At 42.8% G+C, this 15,803-nt stretch overlaps 1 protein-coding gene across 1 annotated transcript; it reads left to right on the forward strand.

The window, feature by feature from the left end:
• The first annotated feature begins 93 nt into the window (after nucleotides 1-93).
• Nucleotides 94-15,623, forward strand: LOC109439057 (leucine-rich repeat-containing protein 37A). The gene is made up of 6 exons (XM_074320406.1): nucleotides 94-884; nucleotides 1,356-2,943; nucleotides 5,302-5,373; nucleotides 11,569-11,640; nucleotides 14,275-14,346; nucleotides 15,012-15,623. Exons 1-6 carry the CDS (start codon nucleotides 125-127, stop codon nucleotides 15,094-15,096), a joined length of 2,649 nt encoding a protein of 882 aa, XP_074176507.1. The 5' UTR covers nucleotides 94-124; the 3' UTR covers nucleotides 15,097-15,623.
• Nucleotides 15,624-15,803: the final 180 nt, after the last annotated feature.

Here is a 15,803-nt window from a genome sequence, read left to right on the forward strand (position 1 = left end):
GGGGACCCCAGTGGGAGGTAGTTGTTGCCTGTGAAAAGGAACGCTCCGACCCTGGTGATTTTGGGAAAAGGACTCGCTCCAGTGCAGAGCCCATGACAGCCCCAGCCTAATAAAGGTGGCGACAATGAAGGGTGGGACTCCAGGTGAGGGCGGGGCGCGGGGCTGCTCAGGGCTCACAGGTCACAGGCTGTCAGAATGGTCCAGCTCCCGCTTGGAACCACACTGCCCTTGGTCGCTCGCTGCGCCCATGGACCTTCGACGTTCGCACGTCATGCCGTGGCTAAGCCTCGGCGCCCCAGCGCTCATCTTCACGTGGCAACTGCTGTGGCCGCTGGTCATGGCAGCTCAGCCTCTGGAGTTGGCCCTGGACCCTGTCCGGCTGACCTCCGATCCCCCAGCGCCAACCGAGCCCTGGTTTTTAAACTCCTCTGACCTCCCATCCACATCACCCCATGTGTTCACCACCCCTGCAGGCCCGGGGAGCGTTCATTTCCTGGGTTCCTCCGCTGCAGCCCAGATGGTGGCTTCCCCTCAGGAGTTGACTGAGCCTGTGGTTCCTTTCCCGGATGCCGCTGGAAAGCTTCCCCCAGGGCCAGATCAGTTCGCTGCTGGACTTCAGGATCCCGAGGACAAGGTAACCCAGCATCACAGGCTCCCAGAGGTGGTTCCAAAGCGCAGCTGGGATCAGAATCAGGCCGTGACTCTGCCTCCTCCACTTGAGATTCAGACTGTAGGTCTAGATCAGGCTCACTACACACTTGAAATACCTGTTCCACCTCTAGGTAGTGCCAGTTCAAAGCCAGCAAAGCTTATTGTGTCACCCCCACACTGGAGCAAGATCTGGCTCAGTGCCATGCTTGCCAGAGTTGTTGTTGGAACTCCAGGCCAACCTGCAAACACGCCTCAGCTCTAGAGCAGCTGCAGGATGATTATTTAGATCCCAGTATGGGTGGCATTGATCCTGAGGAGAAGCTACCTGTGGATATCCGGGGGATGGGGCAGGGGTGGGGGTGGGGGGGCAGATAAACCTCCTGAGCTCCCTGAGGATTTCTGGGGGGCAGGGGCAGATAAATCTCCTGAGCTACCTGTGGATTTCTGGGGGGGGGGGGCAGATAAACCTCCTGAGCTCCCTAAGGATTTTGGGCGGGGAGGCAGGGGGGTGGAGGGGGGCAGATAAACCTCCTGAGCTACCTGAGGATTTCGGTGGGGGCAGATAAACCTCCTGAGCTCCTGAGGAGGCCACAGCTCAGCCTACACAGTCCCCTGAAGAGGTTGAATCTCCTTCAGTCCAGTTGGAAGCACCAGCTCAGCCTATAGAGACCCCTGAGGAAGGGGAGCCCTCTCCAACCCCTCAGGAGGCCCCAGCAAAGCCTCCAGAGGAGGCTGTAGCTCAACAGTGCAGCATGAGGGAAATATTCCATCTCCAAGTCAGAATGAAGCTCAGCTGTCATATTGGAGTCTGGTGGTTACCGTAACTCCAGAAATCACTAATGAGGTTGACATTTCTCCAACCCAGCAGGAGGCCTTGGCTCAGCCCTCAGAGCGCCCTGAGGAGGATGAAGCTTCCCCACTCCAGACGGAGGACGTGGCTCAGCCCTCAGAGCCCCCTGAGGAGGTTCAACCTACTTCAATCCAGCAGGAGTCCCAAGCTCAGCCTGCACAGCCTCCAGAAGAGGTCGAAACTTCTTTTGTCCAGCAAGAGGCACCAACTCAAGCCCCCGAGTTCCCTACCATTCCAGTAAGTAATGACATTGTACCTGGACTTACAGGACTGTTTCCAGCTTATAAGACAAACTTGCCCAGTGTCACACTTAACTCTATGGGTGTGGAACTTACCATAACTCCAGAGCCTACTAAGGATGTTGACTCTTCCACAGTCCAGCAGGAGGCCCCACCTCAGCCTCCAGAGCCTTTTGGAGCTGAACCTTCTCCAACCCAGGAGGAAGCCTCAGCTCAGCCTCCAGAGCCCCCTAATGAGGCAGAGTCTTCTACAACCCAGCAGGAGACCCCAGCTCAGTTTCCAAGGAAGGCAGAAGCTTCGGCAACTCTGCAGGAAGAACCAGCTCAACCTCCAGAGCATGATGAACTGACAGTTTCAACTCCAGCTCAGCCTCCAGAATCCTCCCCGGGTGTCCTAGATCAACCTTCAGTGCATCCTGAGGTGACATTCTCCCCTCTAGGTGTGGGTGAAGCTCATCATCCAATATCGCCTACGGTCACAATGAGATCTGTGGATCTGGAGTTTTCCATAGCTCCCGAGCCCACTGAAGAGATCAAAACTCCTAGCCAGCAGGAGGCCCCTTCACAGGCCCCTGAGAAGACAAAATCATCTCCAGTCCAGCAGGGGGCCCCAGCTCTGCCTCCAGAGCCCCTTAAGGAGGCAGAACCTTCTCTGACACAACAAGGGGTCCAGGCTCAGCCTTCTGAGGCCCCACGACAGTCTCCAGAGCCACCTAAGAAGGTTGTAGTACAACCTCCATTGTATCAGGAGGTGAGAGTTCCAACTCAAGGTGAGGACGAGTATCATCAGCATCCAATGTCACCCAGCGTCACAGTTCCCCCTTTGGACCTGGGCCTGATCGTAACTGCAGAACCTACCACGGAGGCTAAGTCTTCTGCAGTCCTGACCAAGACTACAGCTCCTTCTCCTAGGCGCCTGGAGGTGACACCTCCACATCCAGAGCAGGTTCAGAGCCAGCATCCAAACCCGACTGAAGTCACAGTTCAACCTGTGGACCTGGAAGTTAACGTAACTCGCGAACCAGAGTCATCTGAGACACTTCCTGCAACAACTGAGCAGAGTGCTTCCAGAAGCATGGACATCTGCAAGCTGTGTACCTGCACAGATGGGACGCTGTCGTGCGCAGGTCTCAGCCCAGAGCAGCGGCTGCGCAGAGTGCCTGAGCTCAAGTCCCACAGCTACAACGGCACCTTCACCATCGTGTAAGAATTCCCTTTCCTCATTCCTTCTCTGCATCCTGCCTGACATGCAGCCTTTCCCTCAGCATCTTCCTGGACCTGTCTCATCTCCCCACCCACGTGACTGACTCTGTTTTGACTTTAGGCTTGTCAACTATTCCTTATCTTCGTTCTCTTTCTCACTATTGTTCCACTCTTCGCAAGTGTTTCACTAGTACTTGGCTTTATTATTTTTCCTTCTCCATTTTTTAAGCGCCATAATTTCATTCCTTAAACTCTACTCTCCTGTCACTTTTGCTCCATCCTCTTTAGAAGCAACTGGGCCATCCCCGGGTCACATTGGTGGTGATACAACAAAGTGCTTAAGTGTGGAGATTCTAGAGCCAGGCTGACTGGGTTTGAACCCAAGTCAGTCATTTATATCTTTGTGACTCAGCTTCCTCATTTGTAAAATAGGGGTTATGATAGTTACCATGGCATAGGATTGTTGTAAGGTTTTCCTGAGTGCATACCTGTAAAGCACTTATATCAGTGCCTACTGTGTGTGTGTGTGTGTGAGTGTGTGTGTGTGTGAGCTGTTATTATGATTTCATCCCTCAGTTATGCCCAGAACTCATGTTTTATGGATAGCCCCCATTTTGTGCCCATGTCAGGTTAAGGACTGTGGCAGCCTCAGACTTATGACATTTTCTCTAGAACTTGACAATGATAGGGGGGAAGAAAGGGAATACACATAAAAAGGGAGGTGATGGATAATTAAGTACTGAGAGAGATACAGACCATAGGTGCTGTATCTCACCAGAATCTGTAGTCACTGTGGTGTGGAGGTCAGGGTAAGCTGCATGGATTAGCTAGAACTTTCGCTGGGACTTAAAGAATGGCTATGATTTGTAAATAGAGGGGAAAAGGTGAGTACAGTCTAGGCAAAGCCATGACTGCAGGAATGATGAGGATTTAAAGGACCGACGGTCTGGCTGTAAAGAATTGGGTTAGGAAGCAAAGAAAGATATGATTATGAAAACCTTGGCTGTCAGCTATACGGGTTTGAGAGTTCCACTGTGAGATAAGGAGAGCCACTGAAAGTTTTCAAGCAAGAGAGACAAATGATTAACATAAGAGGATTATTTTAGATTCCATATGTAGAGTGGTCTGGAGAGAAAAGCTTGATTCAGGGAGACCAAAGAGAACGCTCTAACAATATCTAGGAGTAACGTGAAAAGGGGCTGAATCAGAGTGGTGGTGACAGGAGTAGAAAGAAAATCCTAAGACCAGTAAAGGAAGAACTGGCTAGAGTTGGGGATGAGGTGTGTAGGAAAGATAAAAATCAAATATGACCCGTTAAAGTTCCCGTCCTGGCTAATAAGGAGAATGATGGTGGGATAACAGTTGGAAATACAGCCGTTTGAGGAGAGCCAGTTTGAGGGAGATGAGTTCAGTTCTAGGCATCTTTTATTGGTGAGCGTAAAGCAACCAGAGGCCTCTGGTTGTGGAAATGCCCACTAGGCAGAGGGGCAGACAGGTGTCTGACTTTGTGTGACCTTCCTGAAAATTGTGTATATAAACTGGATAGGTAAGTTGCTCCTGAGGAAAGAGGACAAAGCAAAAGGTAATGGTTCCAAGTCATCCACAGAGTTAGTGGCGAAACCGAACCTCAGGATTTTAATAGTTTCTTTTAAACATGTGTAATTCATGGCTACATTCTCACTGTGTTTTTTTTTCAAGTCACAGAAATATTAGGATAAAATGTGAAAATCCCGTCCAACCCTCCCTACTACTCCTGTTGTCATTTTGGTGTGTGTCCGTCCTTCCAATCTCTCCTTTGCACTTCCCCCCGATGAGGTAATACTTTTCTCTTTGCTCAGTGATTTGTGCTATTCCCCATGCAGTATGTCTTTGAGATCTTTCCATATCAGTCCCTCTCATTTGAAATTGCCCGGATCCTCTAACCCCTGGAGAGATTTCACTAGAGGCCACTGAGCCATACTTTGGTGTGGCCTGGCATAAGGTTTCTTCATGTTTATTTGTTAATCATTATGAATGTTTTTGCCAGTTTTCTGTTGAATGGTTTATCATGTTCTCATTGATTTGTAGGAGGAGTCACTTTAGACACAAGATCTTGGAAAAATGACATTCAAAGTCATTAACGGGCATTGCCTACCCAAGACAGGGAGTTCATGCTCTGAGGAGATGCCTCATTGCTTGGCCAGTGGCCCCACAATTATGTCTTTATTAATTTGCAAACTGGGAAGCTGATAGCTGTGGAAATTAGAAAGCTGGTATTTTCTGCATGTGAATGTTCCCCACAAGGCTGCCATGATTCTTTTACTAATCTTTTCATTCTTTGGCTACCTATTGAAGGATATGAACTGTGTTTCTTCACAGAAATTTACAAGGAAACTCTATTTCGTACATTGATGAAAGTGTATGGAAGTCATACCGTTGGGTTGAGAAACTGTGAGTATGTTCTCTCTACCTATGAATACAAAAACTAACTGCTCGGTAAGATCCGTCTGGGTCCAGAATTTTGAAGTCAGTCACTCCGAGATAAGATATTTCCCCCTCCATGTTTCCAATGAATCTCTATTGATTGCAATTCTATGCTTATTTTTTAAATTAAATTTGGCAGGCCCTCTTTCAAATAAGAGTCAATTTAAACTGATTTCCATTATGACAAACAATACATGATTATATTCTCAATATATAGAAATGAAATAACAGGCATAATGACAATCCTCCTTGTGCCCTCGGCCCCACCCCTGAGGTAAAAGCTACTCTGAGTTTAGTATATATCCTTCCTGACCTTTTCTCATGCATTTGCTTACAGGCATATTTATAGATAGCAAAATAGGTTTGTTGTGTGATTTTCATCCTTTTTTACATAAATGGTAATATCCTGCAACTTGATTCTTTCACCTCGTGATGTGTGTTAGGTTACCTTCCTTCCCAGTACATCCTGGAGAGATACCCCATTGATTTAAACTCCTGCATAATATTCCATAGTATGGATGTATCACAGTTGAATCATTCCCCTACTGATGATGTTCAGGTTATGTCCAGTTTTCTTGCTACATGTATCGCTGCAACAAACATTCTTGTACATGCGTCTTTGTGAACGTGGGCAGGTGTCTCTGTAGAACAGATATTTACAAATGGAATCGTTGGGGCGAAGACTATATAGACATAAACTTTTAATTGCCCTCGAAGAAGTTGTGCCAACTCACACTCAGGTCAATAGGCCACGACAGCATTCATTCCCCATACCCGCCACCAGTGCTGTTCTCCATTTTTCGCTGATCTGATCGTGGGTGAATAAAAGGGGTCCCATCTGATTTGAATTTCTGTGATTACTTGTGAATTTAATTATCTTTACATGTTTATTGAACATTATTTCTTCTCGGAATTTACCCTGTCCTTTGTCCATTTTTCCGTTGTTTATCTTTTTTATGATGTGTAGAAAAAGTAAGTTTAGGCATGTAAGTTTTTTGTGGAAAAATATTTACATTTAAAGTAATTAACTGGCACTTTTATGTGAGAGTTTATGTCATGTCATTAGTTCAACTTCAGCAGACTAGTCATAAGTGACTTCTGAATTAATAATACAAGACAATAGCGCTAGTCATCTAAAAATAGGGATTATGACCAGCTTTAGACTGGTATCTTATTGGTAAGGAGAAAATGCTACAACCAGGCAGTTTTTTTAACTTATGAGTATGTATTTCTTTAAAACTATACATAGTTCCCCTCCCGCCCCCACCGCCACCTCCACTCCAACCCCCAACTCTGATTCCTGGTAGTTTTAAATTTTGTGCTTCACGCAAAATGAATATTTGGAGTTCTACAGATCAATGTATTTTATACCACTTAGTTGCTTATTTGAAGTTCTTTTTGGGGGAATTTTTTGGTGACTGACTCATTCTTAGTCTAAACTTTCCTTCTAGGTTAAATTAATTATTTTCAAAAATTTACTATCCAGTCATCCAAACAACTTCACAAAAAGAAACCCAATTGATATAAAATACATACATGCTTGTTAGTTACTTCCTGTCTTACCATGATATTCAAACTCCTAACCAAACAGTCAGACATGGGCATCAGCCAATCAGAGAAGACGTTGTCATAAACACCTGAGGATCAGCCCCATCTCTTCTCTGTGCTTATTGTCCTTGGCAGCTTTATATTTTTTTAAAGACGTAATTAGTATTCAGCCATAAAAAAAGAAAAGAAATCTTACCATTTGTGACAACATGGATAGACCTAGAGAGTATTATGATAAGTGAAATTAAGTCAGACAGAGAGAGACAAATACCATATCATCTCACTTATATGTGGAATGTAAAGAAAAAAACAAACAAACAAAAAGAGAAATGGACTCGTAGAAGCAGAGAACAAACTGATGGTTACCAGATGGGAGGTGGCTTCGGGGGCTGGGTGAAAAGGGTGAAGGGATTAAGAGGTACACATTGCCAGTTACAAAATAGCCATGGGGATGTAAAGTACAGTGCAGGGAATATAGTCAATAATATTATAATGACAATGTATAGTGCCAGGTGGGTACTAGAGTTATTGGGGGATCACTTCATGAATTATATGAATGTCTAACCACTACACTGTGTGCTTGAAACTAATAGAAAACAATAATGAATGTCAACTGTAACTGAAAAAAAATAATAAAATTTTTTAACAGAGCTCACAAAAACATCGTTCTGAAAAAAAATAGTAGTAAGTAGTATAGACAACTTTCATTTTGGCTTAGTTTTCTCATATATCATTATTTCCTATGACCATTTTGTATATCATCTATATTATACACAGACGGTTTTGTTACGTGATTGGGAAAGTAGAGTTTCTTCCAACTTTTTATAGTTATGAAAAGGGTTACTATAAACATCATTGGACATATTGATTTGTGTTTTCTTCTCGGATCATTTTCATGGAAATATGAAACCATTACCTAACAAAGGTGAGAACACAATCAATCATAGCATCACCTGTTGACCCTTCCTTCTTCACACATATTCACACCCTCACAGCTGTTCCTTCTAATGTTGTCAATTTCAACATTAATGTTTTCAATTTAGGTCAGGGTCTTTGATGCATTCTCAGGACTCAGAGTTCTTTGTGGGAATTAAAGTTTTTGAGTTTTTATTTTCATGATCTGTTTTCAATGTGTGAAAATATATTCTGTTCAATATAACTACCTTATAACTGAGAACTCTCCTTGATTTCAGTTGCACTTTCCAGGCAGTAAAATTTTGTCAAAAGCTATGAGTAAAGCATTAAGCTATGAGAAAATAATTAAGTTATGAGATAGAATCCATTTAAATAAGTGGCCAACAGACACTGTGAGGGGGAAAGTAGAATGTTTTAAACGCAGAACATGATTAGAAATATTATAGTTTCACAAGGCAACATAGCATGTTCTCAGCTCCTCAAGGCTCCTGAAGGATGTACAACTTAATATTAGCTGCAAGGATGGGGATTCTCCCTGCAGGAGACACTTCCTTACCTTTGACATCGCCTAGAGTTTCTTCTGTACTGGCTCTCTACTCCCTCACTCCTCTCTCGATGACACTGCCTATGTGCTTTCCTGCTCATGAGCTATAGGAAGCGGCTGCAGACGCCCCCCACCCTCTCACCCAAGCATGTTTCTAGTCTTTACTGCGAGACTAGGTACAGCAAAGGCCTTGACATTCCTGGGCTGACCCAGCTGTCAGGTTTGTCTGTGAATCATTCCTGTCCCTTCCTTTCTCATTATGGAGAAATCATTGGATGGACCTCTCAGTTTTCTCACTTACTCTTCAACTGTTATTTCTGCCATTCATATACAGAGTTTTTTTATTATTATTAATGATAACACCTCATTTGCATAAGCTTGAGTTGATTCTCTTCAGGAGATGTGTTACCTGCTTACATCTGTCTGCGGATATTAATTACGCTATTCTGAAGTCCTCTTGCGCTTTCTCTGTTAACTCTGATTCATTGGCTATCAGCTCCTGTGATTGTTTTTGTTTTTTGTCCTTAATGGAGTTGGCTTTCTCACGTTGTTTGGTCATTCCCCAGTGCAATTCATCTTTGTAAGTGAGATGCTACTGCTTCTGTTTTCTGGCTCTAGGGGAGAGGTGAAATGAACTGCTAGGGCTTGTCATTGCTCATGGATCCCCCTAGAATAAGGAAGAGGTGGAGGTGCCTTGTGGTGGCTAGTCAGGGAGTGAGTACTTTTCCTCCAGGCTCCTGGGACCCTGCTCCCTTTCTAATACCAGATGCTCCTCCCTGGAGGAAGACACCATTTGCTGCCTGGTCCAAGGGGCTGAAGTCTTCGGGCTGCTCCCAGGACATTGCTGGTGGGGGGAGCTTTGGTGGAGCTGCTCCCAGGCTTTGAGCTAATTCATGTATGTTGTGAGTTTTAAATGATATCTTTTCTATTACTGTTCAGGACTTTGGTGGAGGTCGGAGGGGTAGGACTTGGCATGTTTCAATCTGCCAACTTGAAATAGCATAACTTCTTAGGAAAACAATTTTGTAGCCCTCTTATATCTTAGAAACTCAGGCAAATCTGTATCAGGATACAAGTACAAGAATGTTCAAAGCAGCACTCTGTGTAGTAACTAAAAACTAGAAAAATCTTAGTACCCACCAATGGTAGAATGAATAAAGAGCGGTATAGTCACACAATGGAATACTAGTCATTAGAAACATAATGCAAGCCACATAAGTCATCTTAAATTTTCTGGTAGCCACTTAAACAATAAAAGTAAAATGAAACAGTGAAATAAACGCTACTATATTTGATTTAATCTTTATATCCAAAATATTATCATTTCAGCACATCATTTTTGTGATTGAGCTATAGGAAACGGCTGCAGAGTCCCCCCACCCTCTGACCCAAGCATGTTTCTAGTCTTTACTGCGAGACTAGGTAAAGCAAAGGCCTTAACATTCCTGGTCCGACCCAGCTGTCAGGTTTGTCTGTGGATCATTCCTGTCCCTTCCTTTTTGCTAATATATTATTAGCAAGATATTTTGCATTTTTCACATTCTTTAAAATATCTAAAGGATTGTCATTTCTATATGTAATCAGTAAAAATGGTTAATGAGAGAGTCTACATTCTTTTTTCCATAGTAAGTCTTTGAAGTCTCAATTTGGTGGCTAAATGTATATCAGAAATACTTGATCTGTATTTAGATTTTATAAAATTTACAGTTGAAAAAGTAACATCACATACTCAACTTGTTGCCAGCATACTTCATGTTTTCTTTTTTCTTTTTTAAAGATTTTATTGGGGAAGAGGAACAGGACTTTATTGGGGAACAGTGTGTACTTCCAGGCCTTTTTTCCAAGTCAAGTTGTTGTCCTTTCAATCTTAGTTGTGGAGGGCGCAGCTGATCTCCAGGTCCAATTCCCGTTTCTAGTTGCAGGGGGCACAGCCCACCATCCCTTGCGGGACTCGAACCTTGTGGTTGAGAGGACGCACTCCAACCAACTGAGCCATCTGGGAGCTCAGCGGCAGCTCAGCTCAAGGTGCCGTGTTCAATCTTAGTTGCAGGGGGCGCAGCCCACCATCCCTTGCAGGACTCGAGGAGTTGAACCGGCAACCTGTGGTTGAGAGCCCACTGGCCCATGTGGGAATCGAACGGGCAGCCTTCGGAGTTAGGAGCACGGAGCTCTAACCGCCTGAGCCACCCGGCCGGCCCCCTACTTCATGTTTTCTAATAATTGCATTAACTATCAGTTTTTAAGTTTAAATTTTAAATCAACTCAAATTAATGAAGTTAAATATTCCGCTCTTCAGTAGTCACACGAGCCTGTTTCAAATATTCAGCAGCGACGTGTAGCTGGACATGCAACACAAGACACTGAAATTCTCCACACTCAGCCACATGCAACAATATAATGACTTTACACAATCTTGTTCAATGAAAGAAGCAACATGGAAAGTCATATATCTAATAGGAGTCCATTTATGTAAAGTTCAAGAAGAGGCACAACTAAACTGTTGTTTATGGCTGACATTTAATAGGTAAAAGTACATTAAAAAAGCAAGGGTATTTTTATCAAAGTCAGCACAGTGGTGACCTCTAGGGAGTCAGAGAAACAGGCGCGCTGGGGCTTCTGGGACGCTGGCAGTGCTCTGTCTTGCCATGAAAGGTGTTACACAGGTATTTGCTTTATAATCATTCAAGTGAACATTTATGTTGCATGCATTTTATGTACATTTTAGTTCTCAAAAAATTTTTTTAAAGGGGGATAAAATGGAATGACTTCACTTGCAGCCCTGATATAGTTCTGTATAAGATTTCCATAAGATTTGGGGAAAGAGAGGAGGAAATGGCAGTTCTGCCAATGTTGGTGCCCCCCAGAGTTGGGTTCTAACAGAGACTTCGTGATCTAGAACGTAGGCATAAAGTATCCGATTTGTTGGGAACACTGGATAAGGGTGTTGGGGGTGGGTGGAGTGAGATGGACACAAAGGAAGACATGAGGAGAAAGGTTTGACTGAAAACAGAGCACAGCTCACCAGCCCTAAGTTAAATAAGAATTAGGGTATTTCGGTGGCACCATTACCCACGTTTCCCCCACATATAGTTCTGTGCAGAAATAGTTGTAGTTATTTTGCATTTTGATCTGGAAATAACCTTTTCGTTTTTCAGAATTCTCAGCGAAAATAATTTGAGTGAATTACGTAAGGATTCATTTGAAGGCCTTCTATCCCTCCAGTATTTGTAAGTTAATTTATTATATTTATTTATGAGTTTTAGTTATATTAGCAGTAAAATAAATAAGGGTTTCCAATGAGATAATCCCTACGATTTCTTCCAGCAATAAAATTCCACAATTCTGTAACTCTGTATAGGGATCCAGCCCATCCCCGCATTAAATAGCTCCTATGCATTTTCAATTTTTGATTATACAGACAAGATGTAGATGGGAACAGCCCTTCCATTATACAGGACAGTGGTAATGAGGTCTGTATAATTGTAGAGACTCATATGAACCTTGTTATATAAGTGTCCACATACCATCTGCTTATATTTATATTTAGTTTATGGCCCATGGATCAAATACGGCCTGTGGTCCATTTTATACAGCCACTATGATTGGAATGATTTTTATATTTTTAAAAGGTCTGTAAAAGAGGAAAGAAAAGAAAGAAACAAAGAAGAAAATGTGTTTACGTGTGTCCTGCAAAGTCTAAAATATTTACTGTTGGGCCTTTACAGAAATGGTTTTAAAAAGTTGATTTAGTAAAATGAGAGGAATTCAAGTTAGCCTCAATTTGTCACCTACAGGGCAAGAAAAGCTCAATTTTTATCGTTTGTCCATGGATCCAGAGCTGTGTACGCCATTAATTTGTATTAGTCTAATTAATGATGCTCTTAGAAAATAGATTCTTCTTGCAAGTGTACAAGGTTTCAGGGAAGTGGGTATAAAGAGCCCCAAACGACACTAAAATCAGTCCTTTGTATTATGAAACTTTCCAAACCTTAGGCAGACGACCACTTTTGTATCGGTCTTCTTGGGTACCCCTGCCATCTGGGCTCCAAATCTTATGAACACATTTTAAAGGAAAAAATGAGGTAACTGCTCAATCGATTAGGTCGTTCATTACTTCTACTGTGAAATGCTTTGTAAGCTAGTTATTTTGTGTTAGCAGAAGTATTCTCGTTCATTTTTAAAATGCCAATCAATAAGAAAGCTACAAAGAATATGCCAAGCACTGTACCTAGTATGGTAGGCACAGATGGGTAAGACAGGGTTCCCACCCTTCTAGGATCTCACGATCTCACAGGGAAAATAAACATTGAGCTCAAACCATAGTGCACAAGCACTAAATTGCAGACAAAGTGCTGCAGAGGCACAGAAGAGGGAGCCATGAAGTAAGAAAACGACTTTTCTTTTAAAACAGCCCTTTTCCTCCTTCTACTCACTCCCCAGCTATTTGTTCATTTTGTAAATATTTGAGTTTGCATTATGTTCATGTGTCAGTTTTAAACATGGCAGACAATGCAGATGAGCAAGACCTAGTCCATACTTTCAAGGAGTTTATGCTCAGAGGAAATGGGATGCAAAAATAGTTAACAGTATTAAAAAGGAGAAATAGATATGGGCAATGAGAGATGCAAATCGGTTTTGGAGCACAGAAGAGGGAGCAAAGACTTCATGTCAGATCAGGGAAGATGTTACTGGCGCATGCTGTTTGAATGGGACCTCGAAGGGCCACTGGGAATCATCAGACTGACATCTTGGGAAGAATAAGCTTGCAGAGGGAGAGTAGGACAGAGGCAAAACACAGGGAAAATACCCTGAGACCCTGTGGAGTACAAGCCAGGAGAGGAGATTAGAGCCAAGTCTGGGGCTTCACAGGCCAAGCCAAGGATAACAAGCCCGGCTACCACGTTGTCACAGCAGTGCCCTAGGACAGACTTCAGCCTGCAACACAATCACTTCCCGGGCTTGTTAAAACTCAGGCTCCATCCCACAGGACTAACTCAGTCAGTCCAGGGTGGGGCTGAGAATTTGCACCTTCAGCAAGTTCCCGAGTGAGGCTGGTATTGGAGAACTACTTCCGGAGAGGTAATCTGGTGACGCTGTGCATGGTGGGTTAGAAAGGGAGACGAGATAGAAACACCAGTCAGAAGACAGTTATACCCATCGAGGTGAAAAGTGAGGAGCTAAGCTGGAACCCATAGCAATAAGAGTCAACTATAGTCAGGACTGGGTGTTTTCAAATAAAAATCCAATACCATGTTGTTGTTTGCTGTCCCACACTGTACAGCTGAAGCAGATAAATTCATGGACTATTAAGACAATATAAAACAAAACTGAATTTCTATTCCTATGCTGGAAAGTTGAATTAATTCTGAATTAGTTCAAAGTGATGTATTAGAAGAGTAACTTCCTTGCAAGTTATGTGAAAGGGTATCTTTTATTTCTTCTGATATTGAATTGGCCTGGAAAAACAGGACCAAACCAAGAAAAGTGTGTAGATATGAGGCTATTCCTTTTAATATTAGAAATGATAATTACATATAAAAACTTTGATCTAATAATCCAGAGTTTGATGAGACCACAAAAGGTCATCCAATCAATTCTTCTGCTCTCAGGAAAGATTACCTTCAAAATCTATCAAGATTATATAGTTGTATGTTTTATTTATGAAGACCATGAACGTGAGACTCTCAACAGTTGAGGGCAGAGTTAGGGACTCTGGAAGGTTCAAATAACAATTCCTAAGGTTTAGAGTTTAGACAAAAGCTACTTATTCAATATTATCATTTGAACCTCTACTAGTTATTCCTACTAATTAGATATCTGATAGCTAATTGAGGCAATATTTTTTCTTTTACTTTTTCTAGAGATTTGTCCTGCAATAGAATAGAATCTATTGAAAGACGTACATTTGAACCGCTACCTTTTTTGCAGTATATGTAAGTTATAAAAATAACTTCCTTATATTTGGAGTTTTTATAAAAGTTAATTGCAAACTTCGTTGTTATTTTTTTGGAAATATTAACATTTTGTTAGTGGAAAACTACTAAAATTATGTAGCGAAGCCTTTGTCTCTAGCAAAGATTAGTGTGAGAATTATCTCACAGATCAGAATGAATTGTTCCACAGCACTGGTTCTCAATCAGGGAGCTTTTGCACCCAGGTGACGTTTGGCAATATCTGAAGACATTTTGGGGTGTCAGAACTGCAGTTGTGCTACTGGCACAAGTGGGCACAGGCCAGAGTTGCTCCTCAACATTCTACCATGCACAGGACAGCCCCCCATGACAAAGAATTATCCAGCCCAAGTGTCACTAGTGCTGAAGTTATGTAACCCCGTTCTAGAGAAATACCGATCCTTTAATACGTGTATTTACTGAGCACTTACTGTTTTGTATCTAATGCACCACATGTATAAACATGAAAGTATAAATCATAAGCAAATATCTTCCACAGGGAGATTTTTTTAGTGTATGGAGGGAGTATTGGGGGTTGTTTCATCATATATAAATTAGAATCACTGCCAAAGGGTAAACATTCTGAAAGAATATCTTTTATCTCCTTTTGCTTGTGTCTTTTTTGTTTGTTTGTTTGTTTTTTGTAGAAATCTTGGGTGCAATTCAATCACAGAACTGAGCTTTGGAACGTTTCAGGCCTGGCACGGAATGCAGTTTTTACACAAGGTGTAAGTGAAATAGAAGATGAATACATGAAAAAAAAATACGAGTAACAACATCATACAGTGATTGGTTAGCTGGGCATAAGCCCAGTACGAACTCTGAAAAATGTGTCCTAAGATCCATTCATTCTTTTTCACATGAGGAAACACAGGTACAAAGAGGCCAAGAGACTTGTCCTCCTCACGGATGGCACGCTCCCTTCCCCCGGTACTGGTCTCCTCATGGGCAGGAAAGGCACCAAGCCAGTATCACTCGAAGTGGCACTGGCCTGGGAGTCCCAATGGTGCAGCTCCCATATGTGAGCAGCACCTTGAAATCCCACTTTTGAATGTACCTTTGATTCCCGCTCGTGGGCAACGCACCTAACTGCTAAAGTGTATACAGCAAAGAGCTGGAAGGATTAGTTCAGCGCAGAGTTCTCCAGGGAGCGAGAGGTGTGGGTGCTTCCTCAGCCATGAGTGACTTTGAAATGGGAAAACAGAAAGAATTCCTAAAATCCTGCCCCAGGGCACTTCTCTCCCCAATCACCTAGAACATTATTTTTCAGAAAAGTATATGCCTCTGACGTGAATTATATCTGTGGGCAAAAGGAAACTTTGATTTACGGAGAAAGATGCTGTTTCTATTAAGCGGTAGTATGAAAAAATACTCCTAAAGAAATACACTGCTGTAGCCTCATTCCAATTCCTATCCTGACTACTCCTCAGTAAGAACAG

The sequence above is a fragment of the Rhinolophus sinicus genome, linkage group LG15, assembly GCF_036562045.2.
Source record: "Rhinolophus sinicus isolate RSC01 linkage group LG15, ASM3656204v1, whole genome shotgun sequence".
Lineage (NCBI taxonomy): Eukaryota > Metazoa > Chordata > Mammalia > Chiroptera > Rhinolophidae > Rhinolophus > Rhinolophus sinicus.

What these genes read in the sequence shown, in the direction of transcription:
- LOC109439057 (XM_074320406.1), top strand. Translation starts at nt 125, where the DNA reads ATGAAGGGTGGGACTCCAGGTGAGGGCGGGGCGCGGGGCTGCTCAGGG. An exon ending in AGTTGTTGTTGGAACTCCAG is followed by an intron (nt 885 to 1,355) that starts GCCAACCTGCAA and finishes CCAACCCCTCAG; the next exon opens with GAGGCCCCAGCAAAGCCTCC. An exon ending in CTACCTTTTTTGCAGTATAT is followed by an intron (nt 14,347 to 15,011) that starts GTAAGTTATAAA and finishes TGTTTTTTGTAG; the next exon opens with AAATCTTGGGTGCAATTCAA.